The sequence below is a fragment of the Artemia franciscana genome, chromosome 8 (genome assembly GCF_032884065.1).
Source record: "Artemia franciscana chromosome 8, ASM3288406v1, whole genome shotgun sequence".
Classification (NCBI taxonomy): domain Eukaryota; kingdom Metazoa; phylum Arthropoda; class Branchiopoda; order Anostraca; family Artemiidae; genus Artemia; species Artemia franciscana.
In genome coordinates this window covers 20,067,924-20,088,348 of record NC_088870.1, presented here as the reverse complement: position 1 = coordinate 20,088,348, position 20,425 = coordinate 20,067,924, and the positions used below count along the sequence as shown (strand labels likewise).

The following is a 20,425-nucleotide window of genomic DNA, read 5'->3' as shown; positions in this document are numbered from 1 at the left end:
GATTGTGCAAGATTCAAAATAAGAAGACAAAAAAATATTACCCATAATATTACATTTAAAACTTAACGTTTTATTGCGCGTCATAAAAAATCTCTTGTATGTAGTTAGTTGTCAATTTAAAGTAATAAACTGTGTACTCTATTAGGCCAGCAAATCACTTGAATCACAGCAAATCAGAACCACTTGAATCACACTTCAGCACATGGGCGGCGATTGGGCTTTTGGCCCTGTTATCTGCCCCGATTGTCATGATTAAAAATTATCCGATATCTCATATAATTCGGTTGGCTTTTGTTATTAATTATGTTATTAATATGGACAAATTTCCCTCTCCCCTTCCCTCCAAAAAAGAAACTAAATACACATCTCGTGTATTTTTTATCCCATATAAAACGTGAGCTTATATGCTCATTTGGCAGCCACTCAGAAAAAAAGATGGCTCCTTAAAAGGGCGATTCGGAGCTCTATTAGTCGGTTCTCTGGTTGGTAAAATTATCTTTAAATTGAATCAAAGCTTTCTATTTATGCATGAGTAAAAATGACAAATTGTATTCAAAGCATCTATTTTTCGTTCTTCACAACAATAAGAAGAATCTCCAGACTTAAATATTCGACTTTTTTGCTTATATTTGAATCAGGAGAGGGCGCTGTAATTAATTTTGTCCCGGGTACCACCAACCCTAGGAACGACTAGGGCTATTTGACAAAATCTTTTGTCACAAACTTTGCTTCAGAGTATAAAAGCCATTTTTATCTTCCTTGTCCCCCAAACAATTGGGATTTTTTCATACCGAGATAAACCAAACAGACATAGTCAACACAGATCGAATACGCGGATAAACTAAATATGCTTGATTAAAAAAAAATATGGTTAATTGTGAACTACACTTGCGCTACTCCTTACCTTGGTTTGATTCTGTTATTTTCATCATGGCATTTTATCTTAATCTCCCCATCTCGAAGCAGTCTTCCATAGTCTTTTAAAGTCGTTCCCTCGGGCATTTCTAAGTCAGATATGCTAGCCTAAAATGATCAAAAATAAGAAAATATGAGAATAAAAAAAATAACATTGAGAAAAATGGGATATAACGAGTCTGAGGGTTATAGGTTATATGGGATATAATCGACACAAATGGGACAAAATTTACTAGCAATTTATTTGAATAAATTTATTTTCTTAAACTCCGATATAAATAAAAAAAAACAAGTTTTTTCAACTGAAAGTAAGGAGTAATATTAAAACTTAAAACGAACAGAAATTATTACGTATATGAAGGAGGTTGCCCCCTCCTCAGCACCTCACTCTTCAGCCCTTGTGTTTCAGGGGTCATTCTTAAAGAATAGGGACAAAATTCAAACTTTAGCGTAAAGAACGAGGTGTTGAAGAGGGGGCAAACCCCTTTACTTCGTAATAATTTCTGTTCTGTTTAAGTTTGAATGTTGCTCCTTACTTTCAGTTGAAAAAAACTTTTTTTTTTTAATTTTAATTTATGATCGTTTTTTAAATAATGCCAGGAAGTCTTACCTTTAAATAATGCTAGGAAGTCTAGGAAAATTTACCCCAGACAATTACTCTTAACCACTCCGCGCGTAAAATTTAGACGGAAAAGAGAAAGCAAGACATATAAAAAGAACTATGTATAAGAATTCTGGCAAATTCCCGCAGTGTATAATTTCCCCTGAGAGGTTCAGTCCCTGGAATATTCCCAATGGAAAATTTCCCGCGAACCCCCCCCCCCCCCGTACCCCCTCAATATTCCTTGAAGTTACAATTTAGTGCTTTTAGTCTTATTGGACACGTCCAGGATACAAATTCTCCCCTTTCTCAGTGAAAGATCCTATATGCAAAAAGTGGGCAAATGGCAAAATTTATAACCCTTGCCCCGAGGGATGTGGAGGGTAATGTCATCCCTGGAAGCATAGCTATTAAAATTCTTTCTTTTCTGAAAAAAATATCTCAAAACGTTGATCCGTGTTGCGGGCAATCGAAATCGTTTGACTTTTAGACTATTCTGAACCAAATGGTTATCTCAAAATTTTGATTGGATATGTTTGGGGAAATGGAGGGCGAGGGCGGGGGGTTAGTTGCCCTCCAATCACTTTCAACTATTAAAAAGGGCAATGTCTCTTGCAATTTTCAATCGAATGAGCTGTTTTTGAAGTTGCTACGACAACAAATGGCCATCTCAAAATTAAAATCAGATGCATTTTTGGGAAAATACGAGGTGTGGGGAGGGACATTCACCCACCGATCACTCTCAAACTTAAAAAGAACACTAGAACCTCTGATTACTAATCCAACGAGCTTATAAAATCAGCCTTTCTATATATACCTTATATGCCCCCAAGGCAACACTTACCTTTCCCTGAGGGCTGTGGGCGAGTTTTATTTGTCATCCACAAATACATAATTTCCGGTTCTCTTAATTACAATGAACAAAGTGGCTATCTCAAAATTTTGATTTGATGATTTTGGGGAAATGGTGAGCGTGGGAGGGGAATTAATTGCCCTCCAATCACTTTCGACTATTAAAAAGGGCACTGACCCTTTCAATTTCCAATCGAATGAACTGTTTTCACAGCTTCTACGACAACAAATGGCCATTTCAGAATTTCTATTAAATACATTTCTGCAAAACACGAAGTGCGGTAGGGAGTATCCACCCTCCGATCACTCTGAATATTAAAAAAGGTACTAGAACTTGTGATTACAAATCCAATGAGCCCCCTCCGAAGTTTATACGATCACCCTTTCTATATATATACTAGCTGTTGGGGTGGCGCTTCGCGCCACCCCAACACCTAGTTGGTGGGGCGCTTCGCGCCCCCCCAAGCCCCCCCGCGCGCGTAAGTCGTTACGCGCCATATTAGTTACGCGCCATTGTAGTTGTGTCCCTGTGTCCCACCTGTGAATATAGATAGATTTGTATATGTGTTTCAAACTACGTAAAAATTGCGAATATACAACATTCTTGGCTTTCCCATTGTCTGTGCATATACAAAGCCGTATGCACTAATAATGACGTCATATGCAAACGCTCTTTTTACAAACAAACAAACATGCATACACACAACTCGTTTTCAAGGAGGCACACTCGTGCCTCTATAAAGAGGCGACACACGACAATGTTAAGCGATCTTCGGTTCCAGTGGTCGCAGACGGATGGGGAGGGATGCATTTCGTAGCCCGAGTTCATACTAAGAACCCTGCCAAATTTCATCCCCCTCCAACTTTTCCTTCATGGGGAAAATCTGGCCGAAAGTTTCGACCCGTCAACCCCAGCCCCCCTTTAACGTTGTCCGATCGGGCTGAATTTCACAAGTTAAGGTCCCCTAGGGCCCAGGAGCTTATCCGCGAAATTTCAGCTCGATCCGATAACTCCTTCCCTGTTTTCCAGAAACCACGCATAGCCACTTAATGTTCATTTTCTTTTTTTTTCCTAGACGCCTACAGGTCACAGCCGACATCGGATCTGGGTGTACGAAGACTCATTCGATGCGGAATTCTCCGAGTAATTTTCCTGGAAAGTTTCGTAGGAAAATCTTAACCCCCCGAAAGTTTCGACCCGCCAACCCCACCCCCCCCCCCCTTTTAACGTTGTCCGATCGGGCTGAAATTCACAAGTTAAGGTCCCCTACGGCCCAGGAGCTTATCCGCGAAATTTCAGCTCGATCCGATAACTCCTTCCCTGTTTTCCAGAAACCACGCATTAGCTACTTAATTAACGCATTTCTCTCCATAAGAGCCCATGTTAATTTGAAATTTTTAAAAATTATTTAGAAGTTATATTTACACACATGCAAGTGATTAGCTCAGTCGGTAGAGCGTGGGACTTTTAATCCTCTGGTCAAGGGTTCAAGTCCCTTACGGGCGGTTTTTTTCACAACATCAAAATAAAAGTGTATAATTTTGATAACACCTGGACAGCTTATCAATTGAGAGATAACAGAATATTAGCTTCTTATGAGCAAAAGAAACATTTCGGTCATTCTATCTATTTTTTTTTCTATTTTATACAATGATTTAAAAGCGGGGGGGGCGGCAGCCACCCACGTTCCTCTCCTAATTCCTGTACGAGGAGTACAGGAATTATTAAATTACATCCACCATGGATTGCAGAAAAACGTACAGAAATAATATGAAAAAAACTTCGTTTTCTTAAAGAGTTAAAGAGGCTGCGTCCCAAAGTCGAACCTTAAAACGTACAGGAATTAGAAGAGGCAATTGGGGGGCTACCGCCCCCCAAACCCCCAGCTTTTAAAGACTCTTTTGTACAGGTTTTTTGTTTTTTTGCTAACCCCCAGCTCTTGGCTTCGGAAAGGCCCTCTTTTAATTAACAAAAAATTGAAATGAATGAATAATGGAATAACTTCGAAAAATGTTAAACACAAGAGGACAGGAGAACCATTGCGCCGAAACTAGTAATTAGTAACAATGAAGTCCCCCCACAAAAAAAAACCTGTACAAAAGAGTCTTTAAAAGCTGGGGTTTGGGGGGCGGCAGCCCCCCAACTGCCTCTTCTAATTCCTGTACGTTTTAAGGTTCGACTTTGGGACGCAGCCTCTTTAACTCTTTAAGAAAACGAAGTTTTTTTCATATTATTATATAGATAGATAGATAGATAGATACAATACAAATTAACTGCGTAAAACTTGCGAATATACAACATTCTTCGCTGTCCAATTGTCGCTGCATATAAATAGATTGTCAGGTTTGCCGACCCTCGAACATGCAACGTACATTTGTCCATGGGAAAAACACTCAGTATTAAGATCTATACCACATTTTTCTAATGATTGACCTTGAGCTTTGTTAATGGTGATTGCAAATGCTAATCGAATTGGGAATTGCAATCTTTTAAATTGAAAAGGCAGATCCGTTGGAATCATGGGAATGCGAGGAATAAGAACAGCCTCACCCTCAAAAGGCCCTGTTAAGATTGTGGCCTCTATTAGGTTTTCCATTGTTTTTTTTACGGCAAGTCGCGTGCCATTGCAAAGCTTTGGTGGGTTGATATTTCTTAAAAGTATTATTGGTACGCCTATTTTTAGTTGTAGCATGTGTGGTGGAAACCCTGAAAGATCTATGGAATTTAAAAATTCAGATGGATAATTAACCGCTTCATTTGGTTCCAAAACTGTGTCGACTGACTTGTAAAAGACTGCCTGGTCTCGAATCTTGGTCAAAACAATATTGTTGATTTCGTGGACGTCTATATTTTTGGGTGCGAGAATCGCTCTTTCACTTAGCCATTTATTATTTTTATAATTTTTTGGAATATTCGGAAATACTTTTTCAATCAATTCACTTTTGGACGTCACTAAATTACAGAAATCAGCAGGTAGTTGTATACGTCCTGAAATTGAGTCTACTGGGAGCTTTCCGTTTCCAATTGCCAGCAATTGATCTGAAAATGTTTGACCAGAGTCATCGTTTTGCAATCGGACACGCATATTTGTAGTTAATTTTAATATTTTTACGTGTGCCCATAAATTAGAATTTTCCAGGCAAGCATTCATTTCGTCTGCAGGAGTTGATCTAGGTATTATAGGTAATGTTTGCCTGAAATCTCCCGCAAGCAATATTAATGTGCTGCCAAAGGGTTTCGACTTCCCTCTCAAATCTTTCAAGCATTGATCCAGAGCCTCGAGCGATTTTTTGTGTGCCATTGTGCACTCATCCCAAATAATAAGTTTGCATTGCTGCAATACTTTACCCATCCCAGATGATTTGGAAATATTGCACGTGGGAGTTTCTGTAGAATGCAAATTCAGAGGCAATTTCAAAGCGGAATGAGCAGTTCTTCCACCAGGCAGCAATGTTGCGGCTATTCCGGACGACGCAATTGCCAACGCTATATCATTTTTTGATCGAATTGATGCCAGAATCAGTTTTATCACAAACGTTTTACCAGTACCTCCTGGCGCATCCAAAAAGAAAATTTCTCCAACGTTGTTATCGACACAATGCATTATCGTATCATAAATGTCTTTTTGTTCTGACGTTAACTTGGAAATGTTATTTTGTACATACGACAATAGATCACTCGTACTGTAACTTTGTTCACGATCCAATTCTACACATGTCGAAACAGCAGCGATACGGTTAGGTGAAGGCATTCCCAAATCCTGAAGAGGCTTGTTTGCCATACGTACGCACAAATCTTCTATAATAACTAAAGTGTAGTTATAAATTTCTGATGTAAAATCAAAACTCATATCTGACGTCTCTAACTGTTTTCGATGGAGTATATCTTCGGACATTTTTGACTTATATTTTTCCCATAACTCTGTAGGAGCTGATGGAGAGCAAGTTGTTAAAATGATGCCAAACAATGCACGAATTTGACTTGGGGTTGACGTTTCGCACGCGTCATTGATGCAGTTATCCCAGTGTTGGTCATTCTCTAATAAATTCAGAGCTTGGCATGCACTACGGTAAGTGTCATGTATAGTACCGTTTACAGTTCTCAAATACTCAAAGGATGTCGGACCGGGTACATTCACCAAAAGCAGGCGTAGAAAGAAGCATTCATGTTGATTGGGGTGAACGGTGTAGAGTCTTCCTATCGTGGTATCTTTGAAGATGGTAGGTTGGCCGTCGACTGACTTACCCTGTTTTCGACGTTCAAATACTTTATTTTTAGTATTCCACGTGTAATACGAAGGCACTTCAGTATACAGCAGTTTTTTTGCAAAAGAATCATTTTTGCAAAGCGAAAAAAAGCTGTTAATGTTGTATCTGGTGGATTCAGGGCTCTTTGTTGCACGTTGGTTTCCGTGAAATAAACACGTTGACCATTCTGTAAATGTACCGCTAAGTGAACAACAGCTGGACTACGGTCATGTATCGGAAATGAAAGAATTCGCCAAACAGCTTCATTACTGCTTATGTATCTTCCAGCCTGATATTGTACGATTTCGTCGAAATCTTTGATTTCGGGCTGCAAGCCGAAAACTGCCATGTCACTGCCTTTGTTGACGTATTTACATATGTATTTGATTGCCTTTACGGAGTTACAGTATTCAACGTTTATGTGTGCATTAAATGTTTTTGATAATAATGCGGAATATGGAACAACCCACTGGTTATCTACTTCGATGGTGGTACCGTTACGCTTCTTTATTATTGCTGTTTTACCGCCATCTTCAGTAGATCTTCTTCTATATTGTGGGTAACCATCATTGCCAGTAATTGTGTTTGATACTAAAAGTCGAGGATATTGCTTTGTGCACCTTCCTTTGGCCATGCATGGTGAATTTTCGTTCAGTGCACCGCAAGGTCCATGTATCATATTTTTTACAATAATATCATGTAACCCCTTATCGACATTTTTATCAGGTATTTCAGCGGAAATCACATCATCAATTTCGTTCGAAGTAATTTTTTTATGTAGCCAGATTAGTATATGTGCGTGTGGCAAACCTCGTTTTTGCCATTCCACTGAGTACATCCAGCACCGCACTGACCCAAACACTTCAAGTTTTACTATGTAGTTTATCAGTGATTTCAACTTTTGCCGGAAGACACGGGCCGTAATGTCATGCCTATGAACCGCCGATTGTCCTTGAAGTAAAAGCTGCAGTATCTCGTCCCAAGATTGATTACATGTAAATGTAATAAATAAATCTGGACGACCATAGAGACGAACATACGCAATAGCATCTTGAGCATATTCATGCATATGACGGGGACTGCCAGCATATGACGAAGGTAAAATTGTTAATCTTCCAACGTTTGTGGTATTACCGTCATTTATAACTGCATCTCGCAAATGAATGTATTGTTCAGAGCGGAGCTTGGTCTGATTCAGGCGGATATATAGCAAACGTTCTGATTCAATTTTAGCATACATATCAACGACAAATTGGTGAAACAATTCACGGCATTTTAAAATATAATTTTCTTCATCCTGCCGAATCATTAGTCTATAGGAATAATAATGCATTGCACTGCATTTCTTATTCATTTCTTTGTTAGTGGCTGGATTCATCAATTTAATATTAAAGTGATAGCCGTCGGCTCCATCCCAAAAAATGATAGGATATTGTAGGGCATCGTAGCATCGATGAGTTTCAGCAATTCTTAACAACTGAGCGTTTCGCTTATGAAGAATAATATCTCGAGGTAAAAACTGATCACCGACCATAACGATTGCCACTTCGTCGATAGTTGGAGCTACGCACATGTTGGCCAGGAGGCGTTTTGTCAGCGGAAATAACAATTTTATGCGTATCAGTAGGCATCAAATCGATGGCTGTTTTGAACAGACGCACTAAATTATTATTTTCGTGGAAAAGATGTTGCAATTGGGAAACGATAGTCTTTTCAACGTTGGGAGAAATTTCGCAACGTGCATTCAATTCAGAATTTCTATCACTGATGAAGTACAATTGTAAAAATTTATGATTCTCGCCTGAGAATGGTAGAAGGGACCCTGCTCTATGATAAATTTGCCCTTTTACTTTGAAAGTAGACATAAATTGATCTGGATTTTCGATTTAGGCTCCAAACGACGTCATTTGGAAACATGAGTTGTATTTTCAGATTTTTGACAAAAAACGCTTAGATTCTGACGTAGTTCCAGTAAGGAAAGTCTTCAATGGCTCTGGTGGTGCAGCCAATAGAGAAAGTTTAACTTTTCCTGAGGCGCAACACATTCCCATTGTTTCACCATTGAATTTCAAGGCCTTGCAATATGGACAAATTTTAGACATTGTCCCGATTTGAACACATCTACTCAAGCTATAATCATCGACTGGGCTGTACCTGAATGCCAGGCGATAACTTTCAGGTTGCTCTGATTCCTCGGCACGCTTTCTTTTCTTACTTTCTCTATCAGCAGCAAGCCTGATTTCTTGCTGTTCTTGTGATTCCTCGGCACGCTTTCTTTTCTTACTTTCTCTATCAGCAGCAAGCCTGATTTCTTGCTGTTCTTGTGATTCCTCGGCACACCTTCTTTTTTCACTTTCTCTTTTAGCAGCAAGTCTGCTCTCGCGTTGCTTTGGTAGTTCCTCGGCACGCTTTCTGTTCTTTCTTTCTCTATCAGCCTCAAGCCTGTTTCCTTGCTGTTCTTTTGATTCCTCGGCACGCTTTCTGTTCTTTCTTTCTCTATCAGCCTCAAGCCTGTTTCCTTGCTGTTCTTTTGATTCCTCGGCACGCTTTCTTTTCTGACTTTCTCTATCAGCAGCAAGTTTTTTGGCATACACTCTTTGAGCATCTTCATCGGCTTTTGCCATTGTAAGTTCATCAGTCATTTTAAACTTAAACATTAATAGATTTCTACGTGAACATATATGTCTTAAATATCTTTAATGACGTCACCGTCATAGCAAAAATGACGACAACTAACTTTATGATTAAATATCTTTCATGACGTCACCGTCATAGCAAAAATGACGACAACTAACTTCATGACGTCAGTCGACACAGAAACATGACGTCACCTGACAGACAGACACACAGACAGACAACTTATTTTTATATATATAGATATACCTTATATACTCTAGTACATAACATAAAACTCTTGTCCTGATGGATGTGGGGGGGGGGGGGTTTGCCATCGTCAGAGACATAATTTCCGGACCTTTCAATAACATTGAACAAAATGGCTATCTCAAATTTTTATTGGATGTGTTTTGGGAAATGGTGGGCGTGAGAGGGGGGTTAGTTGCCCTCCAATCACTTTCTACAATTAAAAAGGGTACTGGCCCATTCAATTTCCAATTGAATGAGCTGTTTTTGAAGTTTCTACGACAAGAAATGGCCATCTCAAAATTAAAATCAGATGTATTTCGGGAAAAATACGAGGTGTGTGGGGGGGGGGGTATCCACCCTCCGATCACTCTGAATCTTAAAAAGGGCATTAGATCTTCTGATCACTAATCCAATGTGCCCCCTCAAAAGATTACGCGATCACCCTTTCTATATAAAACTTATATGCCCCAAGGGCATAACTTATAACCCTTGCCCTGAGGGCTGTGGCGGGTTGTCATCCTCAAACACATAATTTCCAGACATTTCAATTACGTTGAACAAAATAGCTATCTCAAAATTTTATTGGATTTGTTTGGTGAAATGGTGGGCGTGTGAGGGGGGTTTGCTGCCCTCCAATCACTTTCGGCTATTAAACACTGGCTCTTTCCGTTTCAAATCAAATAAGCTGTTTCCAAAGATCTTCGACAATAAATGAACATCTAAAAATTTTAATCATATGTATTTCGAGAGAATACGACGTGGGGGTTATCTACCCTTTGATCACTTTGAATCTTAAAAAGGACACGGAAACTTCTGTTCACCAGTCCAATGAGTCCCCTCCAAAGTTTATACAACCAATCTTTCTGTATGTACCTTATATCCCCCAAGGGAATAACTTACAACTCTTGCCATAAGTGCTCTAGGGGGGGGGGGGGGGTTGTCACCCTCAATGACATAATTTCCGGACCTTTCGATTACATTGAACAAAATGTCTTTCTAAAAATTTGGATTGGATGTGTTTGAGGAAATGGTGGGCGTGGGAGGGGGGTTAGTTGCCCTCGAGCTCTTTTGAAGTTTCTACGACAATAAATGGCCATCTCAAAATTTCTATCAGATACATTTCGAGAAAATACGAGGTGTGGGGGAGGGATAACCACCCTCTGGATCTTAAAAAGGGCACTAGAACATCCGATTTCCGATCCAACGAGCCCATTCCAAAGTTTCTAGGACCACCCTTTCTATACAAACTTTATATGCCCCCAGGGCATAACTTACAACCCTTGCCCTGAGAGCTGTGGGGGCTGTCATCCTTAAAGACATAATTTTCGGATCTTTTAATTACACTGAACAAAATTGCTATCTCAAGATTTGGTTGGAGGTGTTAGTGGAAATTGTAGGCGTAAAAGGGGGGCTAGTTGCCCTCTAATCATTTTCGACAGTTAAAGGGAGCACTAGCCACTTTAATTTGCAATCTAATAAGCCCTTTTAGAAGTTTCTGCGACCAAAAATGACCATCTAAAAAATTTGTATCAGAGGCATTTCGGGAAAATACGAGGTGTGGGGGGTATCCACCCTCCATTCACTCTGAATCTTAAAAAGGGCACTAGAACTTTTGATTACCCATCTAATGAGCCCCGTCCAAAGTTAAACGATCACCCTTTCTATACAAACCTTAAATCCACCAGGGCATAACTTACAATCCCTGCTCTGAGGGCTCTGGGGGGGGGGAGGGGTGTCACACTCAAAGACGTAATTTTTATCTTTCAACTATATTGAACAAAATGGCTATCTCAAAATTTTGATTGAATGTGTTTAAGACAATGGTGGGCGTGGGAGGAGGTTAGTTGCCCTCCAATAGCTTTCGACTATTAAAAAGGGCACGATCCCTTTCAATTTCCAATCGAATGAACCCTTTCCGACGTTTCTACGACAACTCTTTCGATACGAAGTGCACATGCAAAAAAAAATACATTAGGCCCACAACGCACTGCCTTACTTGAATAATTTCATATTCTTTGACTCCAAATGTTTCCCTTTTCCCAGCTCAGAACAAGGAATCAGTTTGTCTTACTTGTTCCCAAAATCATTAGAAAAATTCTATGAAAAAAAAGAAGAAAAACTTCATAAGAGAAATAACAAAATGCAGTTAAACACGTATTCTTCAACCTGGATAACCACGGAATTTTTTTTTTTAAATAAAACATAAAAATGGAATAATATCAGAGTTAATATCATTTATTTATGCTATTTATTGATAGAGAGTAAGTCTTAAAAAATGAGCCTAATTGGATTATTCATCACGAAGTCAATTTTCCCCTTTGAGTATTTTATGCTTTACCTCTCGGATTGGATTGGTGCGCGGGATTTAGGATCCTTTATCTGAGAGGGCGAGGGTTCGAAGTGTAGCCAATTATTTGGTTTGGGACGGGGGTCAGTGGCGTGACTCTGTAAGCTCAGCCAGAGTCGACCCAACTCTAAATGCGTACCTAAAGTAAGAATTTTTTTTTTTTTGCTTCAAACACTCCAAATACTTTACCCTCTCCCATTATGTGCAAATATATAGCCCAAATTATACATTTCCCTTCTATTCTGTCACTTGTCTCACGATAAGCTGAAAAAAACTAACAAAGAAACCGATTTGCTCTCGAGTTTTACGCAGCGTAAACTTGAGTGAGTGGTGCATAATATACCAAAATTCCTTCCCCTACGGAAAATAAAAAACAAAACTCAAATGAAATTGTTAAACTCGGAAAGCGTCATTTCCCATGGGGTGAAATTTTTCGCGGAAGGTATTTTCCGGGGGGGTTAAACGCCGGCCACCAATAATAACACTCAATAACGTTCCCTAACAATACTTTCGCTAGCAATAATTTGTCATACAGATTCCTTTTTAATACCATAAATTGCAGAACTGATTTATAATCTATTTTATTATTTATTATATGCATTATATTATTACTTATTATATTATAAAGGTAAAGGATACGGCATTAGACTTTACAGTCCCTACCGGCGGTGCTGTTCTCCGTTTCTTGGCCCTTCAGCCAGGAAAGTGCCAGGAATCCATGTTATTATTTATTAAACAGACCAAGTTTTAAAGTACAAAGGGCATCAAAATACAACAATTTTCCCCCATGGACCCATCTTAGGTTTATTGATACCTAGGGACTTTCCTAAAGTATTTAGGATTTCCTAAAAAAAAAAAAAAAAATCTTTCGGTTGTTTTAAAATTATAAAATTTCTATGGTACTACTATATTTTCGTCACTGTTGCCACGTTAAACCAGGAAAACTAAGAAGCAAAACCGTTTAGTCATTTTTGACAACGCTTTTTGTCAGTAAAAATTCAGACATTAACAATCTAATTCCCAAAGACAACTGCTAATTCCCAAAGGAAAGCTACACGTTGTTAGGTCATTCGGTGTCACGTGTTTTTAGCTTTTCTGCCGAATTTTACAAACAAAATTCTTTTTTTTATTTGTCACCCACTACTACCAAAACCGCATATTGAGACCTTTTTTTGTTAAAAAATTGAATTTCCAGTTTCTACTTCAGTTTTGAATTTTCAGTTCTACAGCATTGAATTTCCAGTAAATTCAATAGCTGAATTTACGTATTATAATATAACTCGTGTCCTATGATCTGCATACGCATACTTTTCGTTGCATAGCATATACACGGTGGTTCCTGTTGACTTTTAATTCTTCTTAATTTTTCTATATTTAGAATCTGTGAAATTAGAATCTAGTGACTAGAATTTACTTTTCTGACCAATCTATCACCTTGTCGCTGAGGCCATTCTAAATTACAGTAAGTCTTATTAGTCTTTAGTCTTTTTTAGTCATATTAGTCTTATAAGTCTTTAGTCTTATAAGTCTTTAGTCTTATTAGTCTTTTTTAGTCATATTAATCTTATTAGTCTTATAAGTCTTATTAGTCTTACAGTAAGTCGTAAGTTTATTCTATAATATACCACGGCGGCACGGCCGTTTTTAAGGAGGTACAAAACAACTTTATAAAACACAACAAAAATTTGTTTATGAGTATTTTTGCTATTTTAATACGAGTCAGACAAAAATTTCGGGGGGGGGGATCGAAACGGGTACCCTAACCCCACTCCTCCTGGATACGGGCCCTCGGTACGGCCCAAAAAAACTCACCTGGATATCATTTATGATTTGTATAGTTTCGTTGTCACGTTTTACTTCATTTATGTACTCTGCAACGTCAAGCATTCCATTATAAGCTTTTTCCAAACCACTATATTCTTCATGGGTCTAAAAAAAGAGGTAATAGAGATGAATAAAGAGGAAGATAACACATTCAATTCTGATCAAACTTGATCAGATGTCATCAGCATCTGAAGATGCTGAATCTTCTTCTGATGTCATCAGAAGAAGATGTGGTGATATACCACTTGTCTCTGATGTTGTCAAAGCGAGACGTCTACGATGGTTCGGGCATACACTGCGCCGACCGGATGACTCGTTCAGCAAACAGTGCTTGAAATGCCAACCCCTTGCGCACTGGAAGAAGAAGCCTGGAGGACAAAAAAAGACATGGTTATCAACAGTTAGAGCCGACCTCGAGCCAATGGGAGGTTTCAAGAAGCACGGGCACCGATGGAATAGACAATGGATCCAGTTGATCGAGCCAATCGCACTTGAAAGAGAGCAATGGAGAGACGCATGTCGACAAATTCTGGATGCCACGATGGGCCTGGACAAGGCTCGAACGTGACCCAAGTACAAGTAAGTAAGTAAGATCAAACTTGCATTCTTCTGAGCAGCTCTATATTAAAAAGGTAACTAATATATATATATATATATTTTTTGTGTCTAAAATTAGATAATTATTTTCTACAAAAAAAAAGGCGCGAAACAATGAGGTAAAAAAATGAACATATATATATATATATATATATATATATATATATATATATATATATATATATATATATATATATATATATATATATATATATATATATATATATATATATATATATATATATATATATATATATATATACATATATATATATATATCTATATATATAAAAATAAGTTGTCTGTGGATGGATGGATGGATGTGTCAGGTGACGTCACCTGAAAAAACTGGATCAGGTGTCGTCAAAACTGAAAAAACTAAAAAAAGGCAAAAACTACAAAAAAAACTAAAAACTAATAAAAAAATAAAAAAGCTAAAAAACTAAAAAAACTATAAAGGTAAAAACCAATAAAAAACTAAAAAAAAAAACTGAAAAAACTAAAAAAAGGCAAAAACTACAAAAAAAACTAAAAACTAATAAAAAAAGTAAAAAAGCTAAAAAACTAAAAAAACTAAAAAAAAACTAAAAAAAGGTAAAAAACTAAAAAAAATAAAAAATAAAAAAAAACTAAAAAAAAGGAAAAAACTGAAAAATAAGCTAAAATAAAGGTAAAAACCAATAAAAAACTAAAAAAAAAGGAAAAAACTAATAAATGACGACACTCAAAGAGAAAGCGACCAGGACAAAAGGAATGTTCGATTAGCAATCAACAAAGCACAGGGACACAGGGAGTATAAATGACGACCAGGACATAAGTAAAAAAAAAAACTATCTATATATATAAAAATAAGTTGTCAAACTAAAAAAAGGCAAAAACTACAAAAAAAACTAAAAACTAATAAAAAAGCTAAAAAACTAAAAAAACTAAAAAAAAGGCAAAAACTACAAAAAAAACTAAAAACTAATAAAAAAAATAAAAAAGCTAAAAAACTAAAAAAACTAAAAAAACTAAAAAAAGGTAAAAAACTAAAAAAACTAAAAACTAAAAAAAACTAAAAAAAAGGAAAAAACTGAAAAATAAGCTAAAATAAAGGTAAAAACCAATAAAAAACTAAAAAAAAAACTGAAAAAACTAAAAAAAGGCAAAAACTACAAAAAAACTAAAAACTAATAAAAAAAGTAAAAAAGCTAAAAAACTAAAAAAACTAAAAAAACTAAAAAAAACTAAAAAAAGGTAAAAAACTAAAAAAAATAAAAAATAAAAAAAAACTAAAAAAAAAGGAAAAAACTGAAAAATAAGCTAACATAAAGGTAAAAACCAATAAAAACTAAAAAGAAAAAAAGGAAAAAACTAAAAAAAATTTTCATCTAAAAAACTAAAAAAAAACTAAAAAAGGTAAAAACTAAAAGAACTAAAAAAGAAAAAAATAAATGACGACACTCAAAGAGAAAGCGACCAGGACAAAAGGAATGTTCGATTAGCAATCAACAAAGCACCGGGACATAGGGAGCATAAATGACGACCAGGACATAAGTAAAAAAAAAATTAACAAAACTAAAAAGAAGGTAAAAACTACAAAAAAACTAAAAAGAAAAAAAAACTAAAAACTAATAAAAAAACTAAAAAATCTAAAAATCTAAATAAACTAAAAAAGAAAAAAAAAGGAAAAAAATAAAGGAGAAAAACAAAACTAAAAAACGAATGTATATACAGACCGGTACACCGGGATACAAATGACGACCGGGACACAGGGAATATAAATGACGACCGGGACACAGGGACACAACTACAACGGGGACACCGGGGGAAACAGGGGGATATAAATGACGACCGGGACAAAAAAACTAAAAAGAAAAAAAAACTAAAAACTAATAAAAAAAACTAAAAAATCTAAAAATCTAAATAAGCTAAAAAAGAAAAAAAAAGGAAAAAAATAAAGGAGAAAAACAAAACTAAAAAACGAATGTATATACAGACCGGGACACCGGGATACAAATGACGACCGGGACACAGGGAATATAAATGACGACCGGGACACAGGGACACAACTACAACGGGGACACCGGAGGAAACAGGGGGATGTAAATGACGACCGGGACACCGGGACAGGGAATGGTCGATTAGCAATCACCATCAACAAAGCTCAAGGGCAATCATTAGAATCATGAGGTATAGATCTGAATACAGATTGTTTTCCCATGGACCATTATATGTTGCATGTTCAAGAGTCGGTAAACCTGACAATCTATTTATATGCAAAGACAATGGGACAGCAAAGAATGTTGTATATTCGCAAGTTTTACGTAGTTAAAACCATATATATATATATCTATCTATATTCACAGGTGGGACATAGGGACACAACTACAATGGCGCGTAACTATTATGGCGCGTAACGACTTACGCGCGCGGGGGGGCTTGGGGGGGGGCGCGAAGCGCCCCCACCAACTAGGTGTTGGGGTGGCGCGAAGCGCCACCCCAACAGCTAGTATATATATATATATATATATATATATATATATATATATATATATATATATATATATATATATATATATATATATATATATATATATATATATATATATATATATATATATATCTATATATATAAAAATAAGTTGTCTGTCTGTCTGGCTGTGGATCAGGTGACGTCATGTTTCTGTGTCGGTTGACGTCATGTTTTCGACTGACGAAATTGCGAAATTACATTGGGACACAAATGACGACCAGGACACCGGCACATAGGGAATATAAATGACGACCGGGACACTCAAAGAGAAAGCGACCGGGACACAAGGAATGTTCAATTAGCAATCACCATCAACAAAACACCGTCAACAAACCATCACAAATGACGACCGGGACACAGGGAGTATAAATGACGACCAGGACATAAGTAAAAAAAAAACTAAAAAAAAAGGTAAAAACTACAAAAAAACTAAAAAGAAAAAAACAAACAAAAAACTAATAAAAAAACTAAAAAAGCTAAAAAACTAAAAAAACTAAAAAATAAAAAAAACTAAAAAAAGGAAACAAAAAGAAAAATAAAGGAGAAAAACAAAACTAAAAAAATAAAAATAAAAAAAAAACTAAAAAGAAAAAAAAACTAAAAAACTGAAAAAATGTAAAAACCAAAAAAAAACTAAAAAGAAAAAAAGGGGAAAAATACAAAAATTTATTTCATCATTTACCATTTCAAAAACGAATGTATATACAGACTGGGACACCGGAATACAAATGACGACCGGGACACAGGGAATATAAATGACTACCGGGACACAGGGACACAACTACAACGGGGACGCCGGGGGGCACAGGGGGATATATAAATGACGATGGGGACACAGAGAATGTTCGATTAGCAATCACCGTCAACAAAGCTCAAGGGCAATCATTAGAATCATGAGGTATAACTAAAAAAAACTAAAAAAAAGGCAGAAAACTAAAACCTAAAAAAAAGACCAATTCAAAAACGAATGTATATACAGACTGGGACACCGGGACACGAATGACGACCGGGACACCGGGACACAAGGAATATCAATGACGCCCGGGACCCTCAAAGAGAATTCACAGACTGGGACACCGGGACATAAATGACGACCGGAACACATGGAATATAAATGACGACCAGGACACCGGGGGGCACACGGGGATATATAAATGACGACGGCGACACAGGGAATCGTCGATTAGCAATCACCATCAACAAAGCTCAAGGGCAATCATTAGAATCATGAGGTATAGATCTGAATACGGATTGTTTTCCCATGGACCATTATATGTTGCATGTTCAAGAGTCGGTAAACCTGACAATCTATTTATATGCACAGACAATGGGACAGCAAAGAATGTTGTATATTCGCAAGTTTTACGTAGTTAAAAACATATATATATATATATATATATCTATATTCACAGGTGGGACATAGGGACACAACTACAATGGCGCGTAACTAATATGGCGCGTAACGACTTACGCGCGCGGGGGGGCTTGGGGGGGGGGGGGGGGGGTTGGGCGCGAAGCGCCCCCACCAACTAGGTGTGAACTTCGACATTCCTGTAAATTTTTTCTCCTTGGATTTAGTCAGCGTTGCCAGTAAACTTTTTTAATTTGATGCAATGTTTGGTGATGGCAGGATAGGTGAAGTTAGATTCGGTTTGGAAGGTGAGGTTAGGTTAGCATAGGTTAGGTTCTTAATAAATTTCTAATATTTAGAACCAAATTTAACCTAACCTAATCTCACCTAACATGAACTAACATAATCTAACCTTACCTAACTTTAACTTTTACCATCATAGCTTGCATGAGACTGAAAAAGCTGACTAAATCCAAAGCCAATTGAATCCAAGCAGAGAAAAAGAAATTTCGGACATTCTCAGTAACATACTGTTTTTTACTGTTTTAAAAAGTAGAGTTGAGAGAAATAGTCAAACTTTGGCATAAAGAGCGGGGCGTTGATGAGGAAGCAGCCCCTTCCATATATGAAGTAATTTCTGTTCGTTTTAAGTTTTAATGTCGCTTCTTACTTTTAGTTAAAAAAACTTGTTTTTTTTTATTTAGTATATTTAAAATCATCACAAAACTGCAATTCTTTTGATGTAACTATTGGTATCAAAATTCCTTTTTTAGAGTTTCAGTTACTATTGAGCCGTGCGCTCCTTACTACAGTTCGTTACCACGAACTGTTTGATGACGATTATAGCAAACATGAAAGTTCAACACACAAAAACAAAAATACAAATGGGGTGAATAACTTGAAATGAATACAAACGCATCCAGCAGCCTGCAATGGATAGCGTCTCTGTATGAAATAAAAAAAAAAAAAACTCGTTTTTTAACTGCAAGTAAGGAGCGACATTAAAACTTAAAAAAATTATTCCGTATATGAAAGGGGTTGTCCCCTCCTCAAAGCCTCGCTCTTTGCGCTAAAGTTTGATTTTTTGTCAAAGTTCTACTTTTAAAATAATAAAAACTTTAGCGTAAAGAGCGAGGCGTTGAGGAGGGGAAAACGCCTTTCAAATACGGAATAATTTTTGTTCGTTTTAAGTTTTAACGTCGCTCCTTACTTGCAGTAAAAAAAAAACTTTTTTTTATTATTTAATTTCTGGACGTTTTTGAATTAATGCATGTTTTGATTTTGGCTTACCACCCATGAATAATTAAGACAAAATTGTGCATATTACTTTTTTTTTGGCTAAATGGGTTTCTAATAGTTTTGATTGGACGATTTCGATAAAAAAGAGGTGGAGGAGGAGGCCTAGTTGCCCTCCCATTTTTGGTTACTTAAAAATGCAACTACAATTTTTTATTTTTTAGGAACGTTTTTATTAGTAATAAATATACGTAAATCTAATACGTAATCTACGTAAATACTAAAATAGACATACGTATCTTCCGAATTAGCTTACGTAACGAACTTCTATATTTGTATATTTTCATTACGTATATGAGGAGGTTCGTCCCCTCGTCAATACCTCGCTCTTTACACTAAAGCTTGAATTTCGTACCAATTCTTAAAGAACGACCCCTGAATCACGTCGTCTGTACACTTCCCAATAACCATTACTATACGTAAACAATGATCAAAGTTTGTAACTTGCAGCCCCTCCCTTGGGAATTATGAGGGAGCAAGTCGTTCCCACTGACATAGTTATTAGGCTTTTCAACTATGCTAAACAAAATGGCTATGTCAAAATTATGATCCGTTGACTTTGGGGAAAAATGAGCGGGGCAGGGGGCCTAGGTGCCCTCTAAATTTCATCCGTTAGAATAATCCCTCTCACAACATTCTAGGACCACTGGGTCGATACGATCACCCCTGAAAAAAAAAAAAAAAAAAAAAAAAAAACACGTGATCAGTCTTCTGGCAAAAAATACGAAATTCCACATTTTTGTGGATAACAGTTCGAAAATTCTACACTAGGGTTCTCTGATATGCTGAATGTGATAGTGTGACTTTCGTTAAGATTCTATGACTTTTAGAACGTCTTTCCCTCTGTTTTCCAAAATAAGGCAAATTTTCTCAGGCTCGTAACTTTTGATGGGTAAAATTAAATTTGATGAAACTTATATATTTAAAATAAGCATAAAAATCTGATTCTTTTGATGTAACTATAGGCATCAAAATTCAGTTTTTTAGAGTTTACTATTGAGCCGGGTTTCTCCT

General features: G+C 36.8%; 1 protein-coding gene across 5 annotated transcripts in view; it reads right to left on the bottom strand.

Moving 5' to 3' along the window:
• The window catches only part of LOC136030108 (protein vav-like), a gene marked incomplete at its 3' end in the record, with an annotated part of 142,489 nt that overhangs the window by 16,081 nt on the left and 105,983 nt on the right, over nt 1–20,425 (bottom strand). For all 5 annotated transcript variants that reach the window (XM_065708782.1, XM_065708783.1, XM_065708785.1 and 2 more), the window contains 2 exon segments: nt 905–1,023; nt 13,641–13,757. In XM_065708782.1, coding sequence (XP_065564854.1) covers nt 905–1,023; nt 13,641–13,757 — 236 coding nt within the window.